This window comes from Chironomus tepperi, unplaced genomic scaffold (genome assembly GCF_022539635.2).
Source record: "Chironomus tepperi strain 1889 unplaced genomic scaffold, CSIRO-AGI_Ctep_v1 contig_146, whole genome shotgun sequence".
NCBI classification, from domain to species: domain Eukaryota; kingdom Metazoa; phylum Arthropoda; class Insecta; order Diptera; family Chironomidae; genus Chironomus; species Chironomus tepperi.
The window spans coordinates 1-24,466 of NW_027226268.1; the positions used below are offsets into that span (position 1 = coordinate 1).

General features: G+C 33.2%; 2 protein-coding genes across 2 annotated transcripts; one reads left to right on the forward strand and one right to left on the reverse strand.

Moving 5' to 3' along the window:
* Nucleotides 1-5,496: 5,496 nt before the first annotated feature.
* Nucleotides 5,497-6,552, forward strand: LOC139087952 (serine-arginine protein 55-like). The gene has a single exon (XM_070636927.1). The coding sequence runs from the start codon at nucleotides 5,497-5,499 to the stop codon at nucleotides 6,550-6,552; it is 1,056 nt and encodes a 351-aa protein (XP_070493028.1).
* Nucleotides 6,553-13,828: 7,276 nt separating this feature from the next.
* On the reverse strand, nucleotides 13,829-18,329 carry LOC139087951 (protein PFC0760c-like). The gene is made up of 3 exons (XM_070636926.1): nucleotides 18,245-18,329; nucleotides 14,650-15,893; nucleotides 13,829-14,578 (listed from the first exon to the last, which is right to left on the reverse strand). The coding sequence occupies exons 1-3, from the start codon at nucleotides 18,327-18,329 to the stop codon at nucleotides 13,829-13,831; spliced, it is 2,079 nt and encodes a 692-aa protein (XP_070493027.1).
* Between the last annotated feature and the right edge of the window lie 6,137 nt (nucleotides 18,330-24,466).

Here is a 24,466-nt window from a genome sequence, read left to right on the forward strand (position 1 = left end):
AATTTATGAGAATTTTGGAAAAGCTATCGATGAAGTAAGGGTCTAGCTCCAAAGCTGGCCGAATGCCTGAACACCATACGCAGCAGTGCGTGTGACTTGGGTTTGAGAGTCATAACCTGACTACGTTTTTGTATCATATGCCTGGTCCTAGGACATCAAATCACATCTAGAAGACAGTAATCCTCCTTAGAACTAGAGATCCTACAAATTAATCTAAGATTTGTCATTTTGGGACTGAATCTAGTCTCAGAAAACCTCAAACATATCCTTCATTCTGTCTCTTCATCCAAACTTCATCCAAACTAATTCAAATCTTCCAGAATCTTCAAAAAAGTACTTAAAATTAATTTATGAACAATATAAATTTCCAGCTTGTTTCAAGCACTTGTCTTCTCATCCTGCACATTTTCCAATAGACAACAAACTTAAGACAAAAAAAGCAAAGAAGTCGCAAGAAAAGTTTCTCATCTAATAATTTTATCTCATCGTTATCGTCGTCGATAGTAAACTTTTGTGTTTTTTGCGTGTTCTACATGCTGAATAAGACACTATATAAGTGAGTAAGACGAGAATAAAGAGGAAAGAACATACAAAAATTACAAATGACACATTTTCGCGCTTGTTTGACACTTAAACATTCTATTTTAAGCATGAAAGAGACGCACACATAGAGCAGTGTATATGTGTAGACATGGAATGACAACCACGATTTATGTTGAAGAATTTAATGAAAAAAATTCAATTTTAAATGGAAGCGAAGATAAATCTACCGAAAAATCTACATAAGATAATATTTAGGAGCTCTACTGTGCTACTTTTTATGCAAAGAAGCTTCATTTGTCGTTTGTTTTTTGGGATGTAGCAATGAAAATGTGCTCGAAATCATGCTGATGTAGAATTTAAATATTTTTGCAGTATTTTTAAAGTTAAAAAGTGGAGTTTGGGAGGAGATGGTGGAGGAGTTGAGAGGTTTAAGGCGCATTTTTGGGTATACTTCCATAGCAGGCAACGAGCTTGCTTTCAAGAACAGATCAAGCTAAGAATAAAGCTCGAAAGCTTACTCTACCAGTATATTTAAGTAGTAACCTTCAAGAGCATGCTCTTTGTCTAAGGCTTATTAATAGGGTAGGAACCCGAATGACCCAAGTCGGCTAATTGATCCAAAATCCAGGACCAGCAGGTCGATTTGACTTAATTTACGGCGGCATTAAATTGACATTTCGATAATTTAGCATATATTCAAGGCTCTCAACTATGTTTCGCGACACAATTGTGTATGTTGCACCACTTTAGGACACAAAACGTAAATAAGGCACATACTAAGTATCTCATGCTGTAATAACTTCAAAAATTCTTGATGTTCAAGTTCATATACAACACAATACATATCCAACGCTCATAACCTCAAGAAACCACTTTCCCGCCAAAAAATCCATAATATTCCACTTCAATTCATCCATATCAACCTTAATCTACCTCAAAAAGCCTTCAAATCCAACATGCAAGCCCTCCCTAATCCACTCAAAACTTTCCAACCAAAAACCCCACCCCCATCCACTTCAAATACTAATCCAGACATTCCATACGAAAAAGTCAAAGTCAAAGTCAAACTGTATTAAAGTTTTTTTCATCATTTGTCTTAAAAGAAACAGTAACAGAACCAGAAAATGAAAAGAAAATATTGAGCTGTATGTTATGAAAAGCAGCACAAAAATGATTGCTTGCTTTCAGCCAACATTATTTACGTTTGTCGCGATGAATGTGAAAGTTTTGTGAAAATATAAAATACGGCTATGGGTAAAAAAACAAGAATGTTTCATGAGATATATACATAACAGAACATGGATATGTACGATATTAAAGGTGGTGGATGGAAATAAGGGCAAACATTAAAGCTTTTTTTCTCGCTGATATTGCGTGTAAATACAAAAGTCACAAAATGTTTCTTTCTCTCGCTTTTTTTGTTTCTGTTTCTGCTTTTTCGGGGGGAAATGTTTATGGCTGCGCGATATTTGTGAGGAAGAAATTTTCGGTAGCGTGTTTTTGAGGCTGTAAATTCTAGGAAATGGCAATCAAATGCATTCAAAAATGTTACGAGTTATGCATAAAAATGATTTTTTCGTTTTGCAATGCCCGCATTTTGGTGACAATTTTCGATATGGTCGTTTAGTTCTGTGGTGGATGAGGAAAGTGGAATTTGGGATATGGAGGTATATTGGTGATTCTGTCAAAGCGAGAATGAAACCTTTGTGGCTGAGTGGTGATTGAGGCAATTGATCAGATATCTGCAATCCTCTCTCTTATGAGTATGTGGGTTCAATTCCCATCAGAGACTGATTCCTCAATCATTATATACAGAATGTTGTTGATATCACAAGGACACCTACTTATTTACTGTTGCTTTCCCTAAAAAGCAAAGAGCATGCTCTCGAGAACATTAAATAAACTTGATGAGCATGCTCGTGACTGTTGCTCTCAGTTTATTCTGGTCATGAGAGCACGACATTTGTCTTTTAGGGTATGTTCTTATGAGGAGCTTAGGTAACAAAAAGATTTTTTTTATCCGGACTCTGTGAGTCCGGATCATCTGGCAGAAACTATGAATTCCATAGAAACAATGTATTAATTTCCATGGATTCCATAAATTATTTTCGTGGACACCACAATATCCATGGATTTAAAGAAATCAATGGAATCCATAGATTCTGTCAGTTGATCCACTCCCGACTCTGTGGCTGGCTCTGTCACCCAGTTTCTACAAACTCGCCTGTCCTCACGTTAAGCATGTCATTTCATCACTATTCTTTGCCAAGTAGCTTTCGGAGCTCCTGGACATCGTTTCCTATGAGAATACCAACCAAGGACAGTGAAGCAAGCTTATGCTTCGCAAGGATTCGCATAAAATTCCAAGTTCATAGCCTTCACCTGATTTTCAAACAATCACAACTGAAATCCTTCCATATACTCCAAAGCTTCCTTCCATTCCCCACAATCTCATCACACGTCACAAAAAAAAGTTGTTGTTTCTTCATAAACAACCAACCGTTTACTTTGCGTGCATTCAAAAAGTGTTTTAATCAAGAGAATACCTCAGCCACATGTGTACGTATGCTATACACACAAATTTGTGAAAGGTATTGAAAAATGCTTACTTCTCTTGTTTCTGCTTCCTTTTTTAAAAAATGTACGAGAATAAAACTTCTTTTTATTTACGGCACTAAAATAATAAAAGAATTTCCACAATCGGCATGTTTTTTGATGTGAGAATGAGGAGACACATATATGTGTGCCTGAATATATTCAGCACCAATGAGAGTAGGTAGAGGAAAATTAGAGCACACGAGAGGCTTCACATTCACACTCAGAAAACAAATACCAGAGACACAATGGGCATTGTTTGGAGCTTTATTTCAGCTATGTGGTTGTTGCCATAACTGCATTCGATAGCGTATGGTGAACCAAAAAAAGTACAAAAGAGGGTGATGTAAAAAAAATTAGATCTGGATGGTAAATTTGTGTGACGGAGCAAAAAGGGCACCCACAAAATTTCACATTTTCCATTCTCATGTTAAATTTATGGTCGATGGCATGACAAACTAAAAACAAAAGATTCCTTTTTTATGACATCCATTTCCATCGTTGTTTTTTGTACTCATGGTTCCTGCTTTTTATTTTTTCGTGAACTACAAAACCCAAATTTACAGTTTCGTTATTAGAAAGTCGACTGTGATTAAAGTTTTTTCGTCATTTTATAAGCCACGACATAGCTTTTATTGCCGACCTTCTGTCTTCTGACTTTATTGCTTCCCCCCTTTTTTTTTAATCTTAATTGATTTAACTTCCGTAATTTTAAGTGCCATTTCGATTGCGATTCTAACGACATAATAATTTCAAAATGATACGGATATGCTTTTTATGGCGGGGACATGAAGTAGTTAGAGCTTTTTTTAATAATCGAGATAGAAGTTTTATTGTTGTCGTGTTAACAGATGTTCTTTAGTTTTTATTGGCTATGGCAATTTTCAGTTTGTTCTTAGTAGTTTTAATGGTAAATGAAGGTTTAGCTCATTTTGGACTAGTTTTTATTGATTTTTTGTGAAGGTTTTCAATTTTTGAACAACTTTGCTCAGTTTTCGTACAACTTTGCTCAGTTTTTGAACAATTTTTCTTAATTATTGAACAAATTTGCTCAGTTTTTGAAAAACTTTGCTCAGCTTTTAAACAACTTTGCTCAGTTTTTGAACAACTTTGCTCAATTTTTGAACAACTTTGCTCAATTTTTAAACAACTTTGCTCAGTTTTTTTTAACAACTTTGCTCTGTTTTTGAGCTATTTTGCTCAGTTTTTGAACGAATTTTCTCAGGTTTTGAACAAATTTGACCAATTTTTGAACAACTTTGCTCAATTTTTGAACATCTTAATTTTTGAACAATTTTGCTCAATTTCTGAACAACTTTGATTATTTTTTGTCCTTCTACATCCATAAAGTCACAGAAAATCCGCTAAATCGTCTCATAAGTTCCTTCTTTTCACCAATCTATCAACTCACGCCACTTAAATAATTCATTTGAGAACTGACACAATAAATGTTGAATTTTAAAAGCTCTTCTTTTTTCTCACATCCAAATTATTAATTATTCTTTGTCGTTTACTTTTCACATTACAGCACAAATCATGTTGACAGTTTACATTTTATAGCACTTTTGACATTTTTTTTACTTCCATAATTTTTTTGTCATTGTTACGATTAAGAAAAATTAGATTGAGACATACTTTACATTCAGATTCTTCTTCATTTTCAAACGAAATGAAACAAAAAGAAAATGTTGAGTATTTAAAATGCGCAAGTGCTTTGTTTGTGGATGATAAAGAAGACAAGCGGAATTAGGAGAAATTTACAGACATAGATAATGTGAATGGAGGTTCTGGGGGATATTTTGGGGGTGATTTTTCAATATTTTAGACTTATTTTACAATTGATTAATTGAATTTTAGAATGAACATCCTTAAAATATTCCCTAATCCACCTCTGCGATGAAGGAGACACAAAAAGTACATTAAATGCTTTTTATGGTCACACCGTGTGAATGTATTGAATTTGTTCAGATTGAAAAACCAATTTTTAGGATTTTTAAGCAAAACTAAGCACAATGGCTAGTTATGATGTATCGCAAAATACCTGTGCCTGAAATTCCACATCATAATCAAAAAACAGCTTTGAAATTGATTGAGGCATTGCTGAGAAAATAGAAGAAATTCAGGTAGCAACCAAACAAGTTAATCAGCAGGAAATCGAAGGTAGGAAACTATTTTTGAGAATCAGGAAACTCTAGTTGGAAAATAGGCTACTTTCGGTTTAAAGTATGAAACTTTTGTGTATAAAACCCTGATTTCGATTGTATCAAAGTATCAAAGATTAACAAATAGTCTTACAAGAAGCATCATAAGTCAAGTGATTTATATCCTAATTCTGCAATTATAAAACAATATTCAAAGATGGTTGGATCAAGAGTTTATGTTGGTGGACTGCCTTCCGGAACACGTGAAAGGGATTTAGAGAAGTTCTTCAAAAGTTATGGAAAAACGCAAGACATTTTCATTAAAAATGGATATGCTTTTGTCGAGTTTGAAGATAAGCGTGATGCCGATGACGCTGTATATGAGTTAAACGGTAAGAAGTTACTTGGAGAAAGAGTCGTTGTTGAGGCAGCAAAAGGAACTCCTAGAGGTGGGAGATATGATGGTGGTAGTCGTGATAGATATAATGACAGAAATGGACGAAGAGGACGTAATGACAGATACAACAACAGCTCAAAGGGTAATTCACGTTATGGACCTCCATCACGTACAGAATATCGTTTGACTGTTGAAAATTTATCATCAAGAGTTAGCTGGCAGGATCTCAAGGATTATATGCGACAAGCTGGAGAAGTAACATATGCTGACGCACACAAGCAAAATAGAAATGAAGGTGTCGTTGAGTTTGCTACTTTGAAGGATATGAAAAAAGCTATTGAAAAATTGGATGATACAGAATTGAATGGACGTCGTATTCGCTTAGTTGAGAACACTCGTCGTAGTGGACGTAGAAGTCGTTCTCGCTCCTCATCAACTAGCAGATCTCGATCTCGTTCTAGACATCGTTCACGATCACATTCAAAAGGATCATCACGCAGATCTAGAGAAAGCCGTTCCAAATCTCGAGACAGTCGCTCAAAATCACCTGCTGAGAAAAAGAGTCGTTCACGTTCACGTTATTCTGAAAACTCTCGATCTAGAAGTCGTGATGCTGCACGCAGTGTAAGCAAGGATTCAAATCGCGACAGAAAGAGTCGCTCACATTCACGTTATTCTGGAAAGTCTGCTGCACGCAGTGTCAGCAAGGAATCAAATCAGTCAAATCGCAACAGAAGTAGAAGTGGCAGTAATAATTCAGAAAAAAGGAAGTCCCGTTCACGCGATCGTTCTCGATCAGAAGACAAAAAGGACCGTTCACGATCAGGATCAGCAAATAACCAGACTCGAGATGGAAATGAAAGTAGTGAAGATTAAAATTTACAAATTTTAAAGATTACCATGTCGTTTAGGACATTATTCAGTAGCAGTTTCATAATATAATATAAAAATCATTCAATTATTCAATTTTTTCTTTCAAAAATTATCTACCTTTTGAGAACATAATACATACTGTTTAAATGAAAATAATAAAAAAAAATCGAAAATCAACCTGCAAAATTTTATTACTTTTGACCTACCCCGCTGGAGATTTATCTCACTGGATTCTGATTCTTCAAACATATGTCAAGCTTGGCATAACAGCTAGATTACTGTCATGCGAAGCTTAAGCTCCCCACAAGAGCTTTTTTATTGAGCAAAAGTTTAAATTCTGATTATTTACTGGGTGGATTAAGAAGGTTTGAGGACCTCCTTAACGGCTAAATTCTAAAGAACGGGAGAGAGGAGGGGTTAAGGTCGAGCTTCTTTAAACCTAAGTAAACGGACCTTAAAAGTCCGGACTCTCGGAAAAGTAACCATTAAAATTGATTCAAATCAGTATAATCTCAAAATTCATAGTTGCACACCCCTTTAAAACCAAAATTGCAACCTTATTATTCATCAAAACAGCATCTCCCATCTAATTTCCTCTAAAATTTCCAAAATTTTCATTTCCATAATTTTCCATTCATTTTCATCCCATTCAAAATTCAAGCATATTTATTCTCGGCATTTTAAGGCAGAAATACAAACGTAAAGCGAATAAAAATTATTTTATTGTGTCTTATTTTGTTTCCATCTACTCAGATGCTGCTAAACGCTTCATTCTCCTCTGTCTCACAATTTTTACAAAGATATAATAATTCAAGATTAATACAAAAGTTCCGCTATTTTACTGCTTATTGCCATTGTTTCATTAAAAAGAAATTCTTATTCGTATCTTCATTTCATAATAATAATAATAATTTATAAGAGTATTTTATTCTTATTATTCCTTTACATTTCACATCTGTGATGGCTGCTTTTAATGAGTCTTAAGCCATGAACATGCTATAATTCATACAGCACAACGTTTATTTTGTTTTTTTGCTGAACAATTGACCCATATTTTTTCTATCTTCATCATCCTTACCAGCAAGATTCTACAGTTCTTTGTTGTTTACATTGAAATTAGAACACATTTTTTTATTAATTTCAATAATTTATTTTTCTATGAAGAGTTTAAAATCCTGTGATGGAAGCAGTGGCGAATCAAAAGGGGTTAGATAGATTAGGTCATATTCAGAGTCAGAGCTTGAAGTCGAGTCAAATTATGTATGAAGTTGTTGCGAATCATGTCGACTTTTGTATGTAAACGACTCCCATTTGGTGTTCATAATAGAAGTTAAGCCGGATTCCGATTAGATTAAAGCAAGTTCTACCCATACTGTCAAAAATCTTGTATTGTAAGTAATCTCGTAGTTGACTCGAAAATCATGAGTTGTTTAAATTCAGCACTAAATCACTGTTAGGTCGATATAAAGTTGGATTCCTCTCGAAATAAGTACTAAGGCTAGCACAACGTTATTAACCACGATATAGTTTTGGTCTTAAGACGTCTTATGCTATCTGAAAGAGTCCCGATGCTAACTTATTGATGATTTTGTAGTTTTGTGTCCAAATTTTCAAAAAACGACTGTTTTTTGTGAGATACGGTCTTAGGTTCTGCACATATCCTAAAAGACAATGAGCATACTTGCCTAAATGAGCGTACTCATGAGTATCCTTAATCATTATAATTGAGAGTGCTCCATTTTGTGAATATACTCATGAACATGCTCTTTGTCTGTTCAGCATACTTCCAAATATACCATTATGTCTGCTTCAATCGACAAATCATGAAACATAAATGACCTTTATGTACGTACTAACTAAATAAAAATTCCTCTTCCTGCTCCCATTTACCCTTACTACACTCCTGCTGTATATAAGTGATCAAGACAGACGTTGGCTGGATGGAATGTTCGTTAATTATTACTGATGATAATGTAAATGAAATTTCAAGTTGAGATTTATTTAGAAAATTATTTTTTATTTCAACAGTCGCAAATGAAAATTGATTAGGCTGAGTGTGCTTACTTTTATTCTAATTTGTCATTACTGAAAATTCTTTCGACAAACAAAATAAATTTTTTTTTTTTGGGGTAATTGGTGTGGGTGTTTTATTTTTGGATATGATGAATTTTCATGTTGACATTTTGAAAATATAATTTTTTTTTTGGGGTTGGATGGGAGTTGACGTAGATTGTTTGTTTAAAGGATTTTTGACTTGTTGGTGATGAAAATGGAAAATTTGAATAAGATTAAATCTGAATATTTAATCAATTTACTGTAATTTTATGGGATGTCCTTAAAGGCAAATCCAGGTGAACTTTGGCAATTGACTTGTTAAGTTTAAGGGGTGACTTTGTATCAATATTTGAATAAGTCAATCCTTTTTTAGTTAGGTAGACTTTGATGTTCGACTCTGAGACTTCTGTTTTTAGAAAAATCTTGGCAAAATCGGTTTGGAGCTTTATTTCTAATGGCTTTGGATCTAATGAATTATTCAGAACAGCACACTTAAGGCTAGTATTTGCTTGGACACCACCACGTCACCGTATTAATGATAAGACGCTAAGTTGTCCTAAAAGCAGATGGCTTCTTTTGACTCGTTTTTACGACGAAAAATGATGCTCTCTGCATTGTGCTGTTAAGTTTCGAGGTATTTACCTCGAGCTTAATTCCTGAACTTCATTAAAGCTTATCAAAAAATGTGTACAAGCTTTGTGATGTAATCAGCAACAGAGTCAGATGAAAAGCCTTTTATAGAAACCTAGGATTCAAGTTCCATTAAGTAAGTCAGTATCAAAGCTTATTGTCTCTCAGAGCGGATTCATGGAATTTTCTGGCTCAGTTTTATCTTCTCTCTTGTTAAAATACTTATGAACTTTTTCAACTGCAAATCTATAGCTGAGTATAGTTTGTCAATATCTCGACGTCATCAAACGCTCAAGATTGAAAGGAGTTGGAGAACAGGACTAAATTACACTAATCCCAAGCCATCCCAAGAAATCTCGTCCCTAGAACCCAAATATGCCAGAAAATCATAAGCTCACAGTCCATTCGTATCCATAAAACCCTGTACAGTCCATGAATTCATCCCACATAATTCATACTACATCGTTATATCCAATTTACAGTGAATCATAATTTGCCATCCAAAAAAGCTCAACCCACTAAATTTTACAACTTCATTCCACACAATTTAAATAAAGCAATTCCATATACAATTTATCTCAATAAATGCACAAGAAAATGTCATTATTTTTCATAAAAAGAAATATCCTAGTTCCAAGTCACAGTATGTAAAACACCGATAAGAAAAGCATAAATAGCATGACTTGTGAATAACTTTTCCTTGATATGTTTCATTTTTTATTGTCCTATAAAACATACTTATGCTTTTGCTCTTGCAACTAGCTACTTATCGGAGCAAGCAAAAAGATTACTTTGTGTTTAGAGTGCAATAATGTATGTCATATGATACATAGTGCTGTACTGTAAATACATATAGATGTTGGATGTTAGAGATTTAATGATTTTTTTCTTTTTGCATTTTATGGATGCATGCAGGAAATTTGAAGTACAGTCAATTAAAGAAAGGAAAATTTTTATGGATTTTTTTTTTATGTGCGATGACTTTGTGGATATGGATGTGACCATGACTGACGATAAATTGAATTAAATTAGGTCAAGTAAATTAACAGAAGAATTGACAGAATATAAATGGAAAATTGAGAGAGAGATGAGAATGGTGTGGATGGAAAGCATCCCCACTTTTTCATTGTTTTAGGGATGAGGATGCAGCTTTAGTTTTGCAGGATCTGTGAATAATTTAAAAATTAGTAAAACATCCATTTACGAGTGGACAAGTTAGTTATTAAATAGTAATGTCTATTAAGTAGTAATGTCAAATTGACTACTCGAGATTGTTATGGAATTTATGCTGCTAATAAACTGTTGTAATTTATAAAACTGATTATCTAGAAATGTCTTGACGGAGGTGTAGCTTGAGGCAAGCTCCTTTGCTTTCTTTGAACCAGAGCTGGATATCTGAGTTTGTCATATAAAGTCTGAGTCGACTTCGAGTTCTGCTTTAAACAAAATTGTTCAATTTACTATGGGTACTCTAGAGACTCTTATTTTGGCTGGCAGAAAGCTTATTTGAAGCTTTACATAAAATGTTGTAGATTCTCAAAAAATCTGGTTCAAAAATTGATTTTTATGACTTTTAGGCTGATGTTTCTTACCCAATTGCATAGTATACTCTAGTTTATAGATAAACTAGTTTAAAAGCATAGTTTAAAATTGATTATCACACATAGTCGATCAGAATCCGACTCTAGGTCGGCATGACTCTGACTTGATACTAGATTCTGTTTAAATCTGGCATCATGCCAAAGTCAAACTGGACTTATACCGAATTTAAGATCTATTAACCGATTCTTGTTGCTTGAGATAATACCGATTTGCTGAAATTTTTATGATTTAATGATAGAGACGTTTTTCACGGTAAGAATCGAACCTACTACGTGAAAAAAAACAGTTATATATCCGACTTGTTATCTAATCACCCGACAACAGACTCCTTACTCTCGCACTGGCAGATTCGCTTTCTAAACGACAAATATGAACACATGATGTTTTTAAGGCTTTGATAAAGCTCGTTTTGGCAATATTCAGTTAATATCCAGAACCAGAAAATAATAAGCTGCCAAATATCGAAGTAATTTGCAGATTCATTCAAAATTTATCAAAAATATTAAAGTCATTCTATGTAAATTTATGCAATTTTCCATCACCCAATCCCCATTAAAATCTGCATTACTCTCCTGAAAAATCAATAACCTCTCCAACATCTGCTGCAACTTTTCAAACACAACATCTTTCCGCACATATTAAATAAAAATTATTAAGTTCTCAATTAACATTATTTTTTTTTTCTATAAAACTTTTTTATTAATCAACTTTTTTTCAATTCAAGAAGTTTTTTTTAATTTTATGGATGAAATTTCTATACATATTTATAAATACAAACATCAAGACAAGCTACAGCCACGAACATCTTATATAATAGATTATTCCTATGTAATATTTACAAAGACGCTTATTTACATCCTAATTGTACGATAAAGTTATAGCTAGTTTATTATATTTAATACTATACAGCTTCATCATCATTATTATTATTGCAGGGTCTTTTATGTAGCATTAAAGCATGGCTTGGTGAAATATGATGCAAAGATTATATTGGAATGGGGTCGTGATTGGGGTTTTCAGGGGGAGTTCCGTAGCATTTTACAAAATTCATTCTAAGCCCCCCAAGCACCCCCCATCCAATACCTTATCTATTGAATTCTATTTCCGTCCACATAAGCCAGTCATGCAATAAAAACCATACCTCAACAAATAAACTCATTCTATTGCCTTTTGATAGTAACTCTTAACACACAAAAAATATATATATGTACAGCTTATCATCCAACAAAGTGTAATGAAAGGAAATGTTAACAGTGTAAAGTTACGTAAAGCTTTATAACACAATGAGAGTGAGAGTCTGAATGGATGGATAGATAATGATGAATAAGTGAGTGAGATAGAGATATAGAGATATGTACAACACAACATAATATTGTGAAAAATATATAAAATATAATTAAGGACGATGTGAACAACAGCAGTGAATATTATGACAGAAGATAGAGACTAACTAACTTTGTGTTTATGGAAATAACAAAAGTTATAGTACCGCATTAATTATGCATTCAATCGCGGGTTGGTCGTAGACAACAACAACAACAACGCTTAGTTATCGTCATATGCTTCATAGTCATCCTCATCGTACTCTTCATCATTTTGCATCATGTCATCAAAATTATGCCCACGACGATCACGTTGTCTAGCTAGATCAATAAATTCATTTACTGAACCGTTCTCATAATCGTCAAAAATGTTACGATGTCGTCGCGGATATGAATCGAATGAATAATCGCTCTCTAATGACAATTGATTCTGTTCCTGTGGATGAAAATCATATGATTCATAATCATCATCCAAATATTCATCATCGTCATCATAACTGAGGTTATTGTCAGCAGAATCGACCAGCTGCTCCTCATCCTCATACAATAAATCATTATCGTCGTTAACATGATCTAAAAATGCTCTCATATCATCTAAATCAGTACCAAACTTGATGATGCTGCGTTTCATTCGATTAATGCCTAATATGCGATCTACATAACGTTGACGTGGTTTTATTATGCCCAATGGATTACTATCCATTGACTTTTTATTCTTTTTACGTAACATCTTCTCTTTTTGCTTTAATTTTGCCTGTCGTTCGGCCTTCTGTCGTGTCTTATCCATAACATTTGATTTGTGAACAATTGCGGCAATCATGTTGAGTAAGCGTTCGGATGGCGACAATACTTTTCTGTCATCATCAAGTGATATATATGGCTTTTGAGATTTCAGCCCCGAATAGGTGGAACCACGATAGACACGACGTAATGAATTTTTGTAGATATCATTACCAAAATTATTCTCAATGTCACGCTTTGCTAGACTAACTTCCTCAGAATTCAAAATAGTTTTCAACAAGGGATTCATTTCAACATCATCAGGACGAGAGGCTTCATCAATCATAAGGGACCAAAGGGAATTACCGAAAATTTTCTCAAATGAACTTTTTTCATTAACTGTCAATTCGTTAGTCTTTAATTGTGTAATTATTATGGGTATGAGCTGTATCGTACTTAATTCATCGAAATGTAAATTGTCTTGGACATCGGATGGGAGGTCTACAATGATAACGACAAAATAAAAATTTTATTTAATATAATTAAATTTTTATTGTTAATAAAATGAATGATATGTGGTGTGTGTTGGGGTTACAATGATATTGAGTGGTGTGAGAGCTTTTGTGTTGGGGTTACAGTGATATTATGGAAAATTTGGGTGGTGGGGTTACAATGGCTATTGAGATTGTTGTTTGGGGGGTATTAATTATATTAAATTTTTTTGGTAATTTTGAAAAATTTGAAAAATTAAGAAAAATATTGAAAAAATTGAAAATAGCTTGAAAATTCATATTTTGGCATTAAAAAGGATAACTTAAAGTTATTAAGACTAAGATACTTAAGAAGCATGAAAAGTGAAGTCAAAAATGTAGAACAAAATTGTCAATAGAATAAGAAACAAGTCAATTGTGATGAAAAAGGATTAGTTGTTAACTTGTTGTCATTGTCGTTCAATCTACTTTTTCTTCATCGTTGACGCTCGGTGTGTCGGATGGAATTTCCTCGTTATCGACATTCTTTTCGTCGTTGTCAATTGAGCGCATTTCATTGATTTCGGTATCAAGTGTAACATTATCATCATTTTCGTCGTCGTCATTTTCATCATTTACAGATGACTTTACATAATCATCGTATACGCTTGCCGGTTCATCTTCCTCATCATCCTCCAACTCCTCATCAACATTTTCATCTTGTTCGTCTGTTAAATTCCCAAAATCATTCGCGTCTTCAACATTATCGATTTTCATGTCATCCAATTTTGACAATTTGTCATTGTCAGGTTCGAGTTCCTCAACCGCAATCGAATCAATTGATTTCTCATCTTCATCGTCTGTATTGAATCTTGCATTATTGAATATATCATCTTGTGGTGCAACCGTGTCGGATGTATCGTCAGATTTTAATGTGTCTTTTACTTGCTCGACCACTTGAATCTGCAGGTCGTCACCATTTTTTAAGTCATCATCAAATGATCTTGCTGTATCTTGTTCATCAATTGATATTGGTTCATCTTCCTCGTCAAATGATCTTGCTGCATCTTCCTCATTAAATTTTGTTTCTTCGTCAACTGTTGAGTCTTGGACAGCTTTTGTATCTTCAACAGCTTTTGTGTCGTCAACTGTTGTGCTTTCCTCAACTGTTGTGCTTTCTTCTACTTTTGTGTCTTCTTGCACTTTTGTGTCTTCCTCAACTTTTGACGTCTGTACAACTTTGTGCCTTCAACAACTTTGATGCCTTTATCAACTTTAGCATCATTTTCATTTGACTTTACATCATTTCCATTTGACTCAACATCATTTCCATCTGACTTTACAGCATCATTATCATTTGATCTACCAACATCATCAACATTTGGCTCAACAGCACCATCAGTGATCACCAAATTATCAACATTTTCATCCATTCTCTTCATATCAGCATCCCATGCATAACTTGATTGGATACTATTTTGAAAGAAGCCATTTGGCGGGACTGTATATTGATAATAAGCTGGTGTTGAAGTATCAGGTTGCATCTGATGTGGCCATGTTGCTTCTGTCGGTTTCCATTGTATTGTCGTATATTCTTCAGTAGCAACTGGCACTGGTGTTGTTGTTGTTGTTGCTTCATTAAGATCAACAGTTGGTTCTCGTAGTTTCAACATTTCAAGTGTCGCTTGCAATTTATTAAAAACACTCTCAACTCGACTGTTGACGGCTGCTATTTTGGTGTTGACGGCTGTTACTTTTGACTCAATCAATTTATTAAAATTATCTTGTGCCTTCTTTAATGCGTTAGATACGGCGCCTTTAAAGTCAGTATTCATTTCGGCATCAAGTGTCGAATTATAAACGGCATTTAGCTCGCTGTTATCATCATCGAGTAATTGTCTTGACATATCCTCAAGATTCTCATCATAATCGATTGTCAGCTGATCTAAATTGATATTATCATCATCCATGCGTGCATAATGAAGTTGATGCTCAATCTTTTCCAATTTTTTATTAATGGAATCAAAAATTTTCGATGCCTTATCACCAACTTGCTTATAAACGTCATCGCCAAGCTTATTAATGTCATGTACACTTTTACCGACATAAACCTTAATGGCATTTACTTTATGCTCTATATTGTCAGTTACTTTTTGTATTGTCGCATTCAAATGCTTAATGATGGGCTTCTTATCACTCAAATTATGTTCATTTGTTCCGTGACTCGACAAATTCTCATTATGATTCACTTTATGCTTCTCATAATAATCTTGGCTAATATTAGAAATAAAATTTGGTTGATAATAATAACTACCTTGAATTGGTGCTGTTGCCACATTATGTTCTACCTGATAAGTTGGATAAGATGGATATACATATCCATAACTATTGTATGGTAGAACAAAAGGTTGTATATTATGATCAATAGGTTGTATTAATCCTTGTTGCTGTAATTTTTGTATATATGATGTCAGATCCTGTATAGCCTCACCATATTGTTGTGGATAGTAGACATGTTGATTGACAGCCACTTGCTCTGGTCGTTCTACATTTTCGAGTGAAGAAAAAACAATAAAAAAAATAAATATGAGAAACAATGGAAATATGAAAGTCAAACAAAAGCTGTACATATATCCATATATATACATATAAAAAAAAGCAGTTGAATGGAATGTTTGTTAAGAGACAATTAGTGAGTCGAGTTGTGTTCGAGGAAGGAAGGAAATTATTTATAGCTTCAACATCTACTCTCTTAGTTCTTTATTTACCTCATCCCATCCACATTGTGTTTTTCAATGGCACGTACACTAATGGGAGGGTTGAAAAATAAAAAAAAAGAAGTTCTCTTTCACTATTTATCGATTATGCACTTATGAACGTAAATGGATTGATAAATGGAATATATATAAAAAAGCTTTATGCTGTTATAAAGTTGTGTAGAACATCCATCTCACTTATGATGTGAATAGTTTAAATGGGTTTTAGTTTTTTTTTTTTTTGTTTAAGGTTGTTGAGAGGTTTATAGATGAATTTTTGGGAAATTGAGGAGATGATATCGAGTGGAAAATAGGATAAATAGGTATGGATATTTTGGGAAGCTTTGTGTGAAGGAGCTGATGATTATTGAAAGTTTGTGAAGAGATGTGTTGGACTTGTGTAGGTTTTGGGGATTTTTGAGAGAATTTAGGCATTATAAAATTTGAAAAATTATGAAAATTGGGAATTTAAGTCAAAATTAAACATAATGAGCATCAATAACTACAAAATTTCTTAAAATTTTGTCGAAAAATAGCAAAAAATTTAGGGTTCGGAAAAAGACTAACTGATAATCTACAGTTATTAACATGTAGATTATCTACAGAAAATCTACAGTTATCTACAGTTTGCAAACTGTAGATAATTTTTCAAATGAAAAAAGTCAGTTGAAAAAATTTGAAAATTTTGTAAACAAATAAATTTTTTTATTCTTTTTTCGCATCAAATACACTAAATTGTTGCAGGTTTCCATCACTAACAGTGTATTTAGGCTATAATTATGGTTTCATAACAATTTTTTTCTTGATATTAATCAATTTAACCAGTTTAAATTCCAAAAATATTTTTTGTGAATAATTTGTATGAAAAAGAGAGAAAAGTAGCAACAGGAGCTGTTTTAAGGATTGTTTAGCCAGTGTAGAATGATTTTACGAAAGAATTTCAACTTACAAGCAGTCCAAGACTCAGTAATGAAGAAATCGAAAAATTCATATTTATTTACGTAAATTCTTCGATTTCAGAGGTTGGTTATACCAAAAATTAGATTTGTGATGTGCTTATCTTTACTTCTGTTGAAATCAATTCATAAAGTGGTAAAATTGATATTAATTCATCAAAATAAATGAATTTTGAACAAAAATTTTAACTGCTATTTTTGATTTAAACAAAAAATCTACAGTTAGTTATCTACAGTTTGTAACTGTAGATAAGTGTAGATAACTGTAGATAACTGTTAATAACTGTAGATGTCCGAACCCTAAAAAAATTCTTAAATTTTGAACAAAACTTTCCAATTTTCTCAAATTTGCATCGAAAAACATCAGATAATTCCTAAATTTGCAACAATTAGAGCCAAAATTCTCAAGTTTACATAAAAATCAGTAAAATTTCTTAAATATTTCCTAAAAATCTACAAAAATTTCTTAAATTTTCATCAAAAATAGCAAAAATTGCATTTAAATTTGCAAAAAATGTCAAATTTTCATTAATGAAACAGAAGAAATAAACAATAAAATCCACAAAAATCATAAATTGCCGTCAATTTGAACAAACAAAGAGAATACTCATAAATATGGTCATTTAAGTGAGTGGGGCTCATTGTCTATCAGTCCAAGTTGCACAAAAATATCACAAAATCTTCTAAAATCACTCCAAACTTCTCCAAATTTAATCACAGTTTTCCAATAAAATTCAAAAATTCTCTTAAAAAGCATTCAAAACTTCTTTTCAAAATCCCAAACAATACCTCCTTAATCATCCCACTAAACCTTCACAAATCAACAAGATACCCATCTCTAAAAGTCACAAAATACAAAAAAACTTTCCATCCAATCCACAATAATTCATCTACACGTGAATCCAATTTATTTTCAGGCACCGATACCAAACACAATTTTTTTTTTTTACCCAATCTATCATGTGAATCTAGTATGTGTGGATAAGCATTATAACATAAAATGTCAATATCAAGCACAATATTGATGAATTCATCAATATACATGTGTACTTATATTGTAAATATCAAGGTTGAAGGATATTATCGATTTAAACTTTTTTTTCCTCGATAAATCCTTGGAATTGAATGTAGCTTAATGATTTTGGTAGTTATGACTATTTTAGCACGTGATTAGCACCACTTACCGATATGATTGTCACGATAAATACTCTTGGCACTTATTTGAGCACAAATTTGTAATGTGAGAATTAAGATTGCTTTATTCCACATTTTTATCACTTTTTAATATGTCTCTTGAATTAAATCACTTCTTATTCCTTTATAAACAATTTTAGCACATCCAAAAATAAAAACTTCTGTTAATGCATTTGTTGTGTCAGCACTTTGGAAACTGTTTAAAAGTTTAAGGATGTAATTTGCTTAAATAGTCTCGTACTCACAGAAACTTCCCCTATCTACCTAAACTCTCCTAAGAAACTTTAAAAAACAAATAAAAATTGAGAGTGAGAGACATGAGTGGCGGGGGAGGGGGGAGCAGGGATGAGAGAATCGAGACATAGGAAAAGGATAATTGCCTATCTCTTGTCAGGACATAAACAACAAAAAAAACTCAAATTCTTTCTTAATTACAATGTGATTTACCTGAAAATGTTAATGTCCCGCCCATGACTCTATCTCTATTCTATATACATATAGACATGTGATATGGTGCCATACTCTCATGTTATTGTTGTTGCTGAACGTGTGCCATTCACGAATCTCATTTTCTTAACCTTTTAGCAGCATTAAGGTATCGTCGAATGTTTATGTAATTTGACTTTATTGGGTGGCTTAATGGCTGACTCTGTGGTTGAGAAATAAATTAGTATATTGCTGTCTGGATGGGATATTATGGATGGTACTAAGTGGATATTTGGATGTTGGGTTGATGATTTGGATTTGATAGGGTCTAGTAGGTTGGAATCAAAGGAAATGAAGCTGATTCTAAGATGATTGAAGGAGCTGAGACTCATTATTGTCATGTTGAGTCGTTAAAACGTCAGTTTGGGTTAAAATTAAGTGAATGTAGCTCATTAGGACAATACAGACGTAATTGTGTGATTTGTAGACTTAAATGAAGTAATTTACTGTCTTATGGACCCAGTTGGATTTAGTTTCAATGACTGAGGATCAAGAGTACTAATATGAGACCTAGTTTAGTTCAATTCGAGTGATTTAGTTCTAAATGTTGATTTCTAGGGCACCATACCCTAGTTACAGTTTAATGTACGTTTGAGGATGTGATACACTTTAAGCCGACACCAAACTAGTCAATTCCACAAGATTAAATCATGCCAATCAATCGAAATCGCCAAATTCCCTTTTAAAACCCCAAAACTGCGCTTCATCCCTCTCAACTCGCACCAACACCACCAAATCTACTTTACCTCCTTGTTGATCTTTAAGTTACCTTTTTTTTTTCAAACTAATAACACATTAAGACATTATTACATTATCGATGACAATGCCATTTCCATCTCTCTTACTCCGTCTCACTTCCTCTTTTTTCTCTTTATTTATGTCTTCTTCTTGCTGGTTCCTCAATCAATTAAAAAAGGGATGTTGTTGTTATTTTAGTACAAGAACCACTTCAGTTACTGTTGACATTTAGATTATCATCAATGTTCATTTAAAATGGAATAATTTTAAAAGCAACGACGACGACGACTACGAAGAACATAAAGGAGAGCATGATGCAGAGACAAACGTAGATCAGTATAGAACATTATGACAGACACATAGTCGGTTTCATTGACATGTCAGTACAACAACAACATTACGTCAGGAGACGCCGAGACATATTGAAAATAAAATGTAGAGTTTTTTTGTGTGTGGCATAGATGACTAGGGATAAAATATTCTTAATGACGGTTCCTTACGCTCTAATTTTCATGAATAAAAAATTATTCATCACGTTTCACTTTAAAATTTTTTTATTCATTTTTTAGAGTATTTTATGTTTTTTTTTGGTGAGGATCTTTGGCAGGGATGGGTAACCTACGTGCCGCGGCACATGAAAATGCATCCAAAAATGCCATAAATCATATTTCGCGTGCAATTTTGATCAAGCCTTACCAACAAGATGTCCCACAAAAAACCAAAGGTCCCCCACCCCTGATTTACAGCCACAAAGCATGAGATAGAATTTTAATTCAAGAATTATATTTTGTCTGTCTTATTTTCTGTCTTAGATGTGCAATAAAATAGCTATGGAATTTCAATTTAGCACAATTTTGTGTTGGGAGAAATCAAAATAGAACATTTTCTGGTAGAATTGTTGAATGAATTGGAATTGATTTACGAATTGGAGCAGATTTTGAGAAAGAAAAAAAAAAATTGTGTATAGTCTTTAAATTGTACTTTATGTTGTGTTCTTGATTTTATAATTGAAGGGATGGGAGGATTGGGGTCGTTGGAATGGATTGATTCGATTTAAAGTGATATTGGGTATTAATTGAGGGTTGACATGGCTTGGTGGTGGGAAAGTCGCTTTATTGATGCTTTAAATACTGACTCTGGCGGCACATGATGAAGGAGTGACTTGAAAGTGACGAAAAATTCAACTCTAGACCGATTTGAGTCTGGTTTGAGCCCGGAGTTGTCACTTCTTTAACGTCATTCTTCCAAGAATTTACGAGTTCAAAACTCAAATTTTGTCCATCGAATCATTGAATTCAGAACCAAATTCTCAACAAAAAAATCATTATTCACAATTATTCAAACCGAGGACCCACCCAATTCTTCTAAATTCCCCCCCAAGAATATTAAAATGATTTGCAATTTTATTCTATTTCTGGCTTTACATAATTGCCAATGCTTCTTCGTTTTCCTTATTTTCTTTTCATTTACATTCATCCCAATAATTTCATCCTATGTAAACCCCAAAAAAAAAACATTCAAAACAGATACACAAATGAAGTACACAATCATAAAATTCTAATGAAATAAAAAAAAATGAAAATCAATGACATGAGAAATTCTGTTCAATATTTTCGTTCCTATTTTGTTCCTCTTGAACTTCATTATAAAATCGTCTTAAAAATATTGTTTTTTGGGGGGCTGCTTTTATGTTGGGATCTGAAAAACACAGCGTGATTGTTGTGCTGAATTTTGACGACATTTTCATTATTTTTATATTTTGTTGTCAGAAAAATAAGAGAAATGTGCACACGTTGGTGAGCTGTTGATGCTGTTCAAAGCAGTGTTTTTTGCTTGGTTTTAGTAAAAAATGTGATTTTGTGGTAGACTGAGGAGAACAGGATGTTTTGCTGACGTGTAATTTACATTTTGAATTAATCTTTTGTGATTAATGGATGTTGTAGATTAGGTTGAGGTTTTGATGGTCGTATTGTGTTGCATGAGTACTAAGGCATTTGCAGGCTGATCTACCATCACTTGACCATCAATAAGTGTCTGTTCTACTAGCTATGTGGTCATATCATGGACCATGCATCACAAAATCACTGGAAACTCAAAATGCAACTTCAATTCCTACAAGATCCGCGAATAATAAATTAATCAGACAATAATCATCAATTTATGGTCAACCAAAGCCACACCTAACATACCAAAGGTCTAGACTATCATTTTATGTAACCTGAATTTTCTCTCAATTTCAAATTACGTCAACGACTCCCAAGTTAATATTGTCGCGAGAATCAAATTCTCATCAAGCTAGTTTTCTTGTTGATCTATCAAGACTAGACATATTCCGGCTAGTCAAGTAATTCTTCAAAATTAATATCAATATTGTAGCAAGCAACATAATGACTAATTATATCCATCCATTCATCAATTTAATGTTTCTATAATTTTAACAAGTGTACCCAAAGACTATAACATTTAACGACAAAATCAATCAATTATTTCAAGCCCAACATCAAATTAATTAACAAAAAAAAAAATTTTTTACTAATGATCGATTCTTAATTAATTGGATAGAAATCAAAATATTTGCCCATAAAATTTATTCAAGTTTCTATCAAACCAGCATAAAAAAAAATTTCAATTTCTCCCCGCCGAGCAACTCAATATAGACATGCAAATAAATTTCAACAGATTGCTTGACAAACTGACTCGAGACTGTTACAGAAATTAATTGTAAACACCAATGATGGGGCGGGTTGTTAATGATGTTTGGCATTTTTGGTGGGAATGGGGGAAGTTAGAGAAATTCTGTAGTAAAGATTTTGGGTTTTTGGGGACAAGTTTAAGATTCTGGAGTTAGTTTTGAACTTCTGGAGTCAGTTTTGAGCGTCTTGAGTCAGTTTTGAGCGTCTTGAGTCAGTTTTGAGCGCCTTGAGTCAGTTTTGAGCGCCTTGAGTCAGTTTTGAGCATCTGGAGTCAGTTTCGAGCTTCAAGGGTCAGTTTTGAGCTTCTGGAGTCAGGTTAAGACCTCTAAAGTCATCTGAAAGACACGCAAACTAATAATTCCGGTACATAATTGCTATATTGCCACCCAGAAGCTGTAATTAAGTGCATACCCAGCCCCAAGCTAGCAATAAACCGAAATCAAGCCGACAAATTCATTTTTTGACTTTTCGAATCTGATTTAGGCTATTAAAGTCAGTTTTATGCTTCATTCACTAAATTTAAGGATCCTTGGACAGACTTTAGATACTAATATGTCCTTGACCCTTCTTTTGATGCTCTCCTCAGCTTATTAACTCTATATAAATCAGTTTAATATCAAAATCTAGTCACTGAAGTTAACAAGCCTAGTATAATTCACAATTGTACCTTCATATCATCTCCAAAACGCTCTCCAAGCAATATAAAAAAAAAAAAAAAAAAACAAGAAAAAAATTTTTCGTCACACAAATCAAAATAATGAGAAATTAATGGAAATTCATTTCTACAGTCGTTATAAATGAGCGGTCTGGGAGGCGGTTATATACCGTGTGGGATGAATATGAAATGATCATTAAGGATATTTGAATAAATAATTTTATTTCAATTATATAACATTACATCATTATAGTCAATACCGAGTCGCACTTACTTGATCGTCATCCTGACGAGACTTATAAAGTCACACGACACATTTCCTATCCATTGTGAGACTTTAACATAAATAAATGTAATTTTTATCTACAATCATAGATAATTTTAAAGTGATATTTAATGCAGTACGTCCATAAGTAATGCGAAACGAATTTTTAGTGCCGTAATCCTAATTAAGTTCCTTTTCAGTCAAAACCAAAACAATAGTCAGACTATTTATGTTTAAATGACCATAAAAAAAAATATTTAAAAATAACAACAACAAGGAACAAAACAAAAAAAGGAGCAGGCACTTGATTGAATGTAATATACGTAATGCTTTTGTCGTCATAAGAGAGAATGAGCAGCCACGAAGAGGAAGAGACAAAATGGGAGAAGAAAAGGGGGAAAAGTCACAAAAAAAAATTATTTTTTATTATATGTTTATATTCCGACTAGGCTGGAGACAACACATTTAAGGATATGAATTTCTTTTAAATTATCAACGGAACCAGATAGAATAGCGCCAACTTGAACTTTGCAATTTTGTCAAAATCCATTAAGGAGTAGAAGAAAATTTCTCAACTATTATTGTTGTTGTTTTTGTATTGGCTATGACTGATAAATGGCTAAATGTATGAGGGATTTAAAATGATTTTTTTGTTATCTATTGTGTTATCATCTCCTTGTGACTTCCTCTTTGGAATATGGATAAGGAATAATTCAAGGTGTAAAGTGATTTTGGTGATGTTTGAGGTGATTGACGCATTTTCTTAGGCGTTTTTGGGGGATTGAGTGAAGGGGTGCTGTAGAAGCTGCTTTGAATAAGGTACTCACGATTGACTATGCAATCAGCAATAGATCACGAGGATGGCTAAATAATTCATGAAAGGAAGCTGTTGATAGAGAAAGTTTTGGATATTGTGTTGAAAATTGGGAAGAAATAGCCATTAGGTAGCGATAGGGTTCAAAAATGAGAGGTTTTGACATTAATATTGTTGAAAAATTGAAAAATCGGAGTAAATTAATTAACGTTTTGATCTTAAACCTCCATCACACATAGTATGATCCATTTCTGATTCTAAAAATCAATAAGGACAATCCGACAATAAGGAACAACCCGATAGGGTTCATAATTTGAATTTTCTAAGTCTTGATATTGACAAAATCTCAAGTTTGAGACAATCATGTGTATTTTAAGAATAATCTCGTTGTCTTGAGAAATCCTAATCTTAAACCATTAGTCAATACAACGGCGTAACCAGAAATGGGTGTTCAAATGTTTTTTGGAATAAATCGCAGGCATTAATTGAGATTTTGGCATTTTTGGTGGAAAAAACCATAGTAAATTGAAGAATTTTAACTAAAAATGATATAGGGGTGTG

Coding starts and splice junctions, on each gene's coding strand:
- LOC139087952 (XM_070636927.1), top strand. CDS start 5,497: ATGGTTGGATCAAGAGTTTATGTTGGTGGACTGCCTTCCGGAACACGT.
- LOC139087951 (XM_070636926.1), bottom strand. CDS start 18,329: ATGTGGAATAAAGCAATCTTAATTCTCACATTACAAATTTGTGCTCAA. Junction 15,894..18,244: donor TTATCGTGACAATCATATCG/GTAAGTGGTGCT, acceptor TCGAAAATGTAG/AACGACCAGAGCAAGTGGCT. Junction 14,579..14,649: donor TTGAGTCAAATGGAAATGAT/GTAAAGTCAAAT, acceptor AAAGTTGTACAG/ACGTCAAAAGTTGAGGAAGA.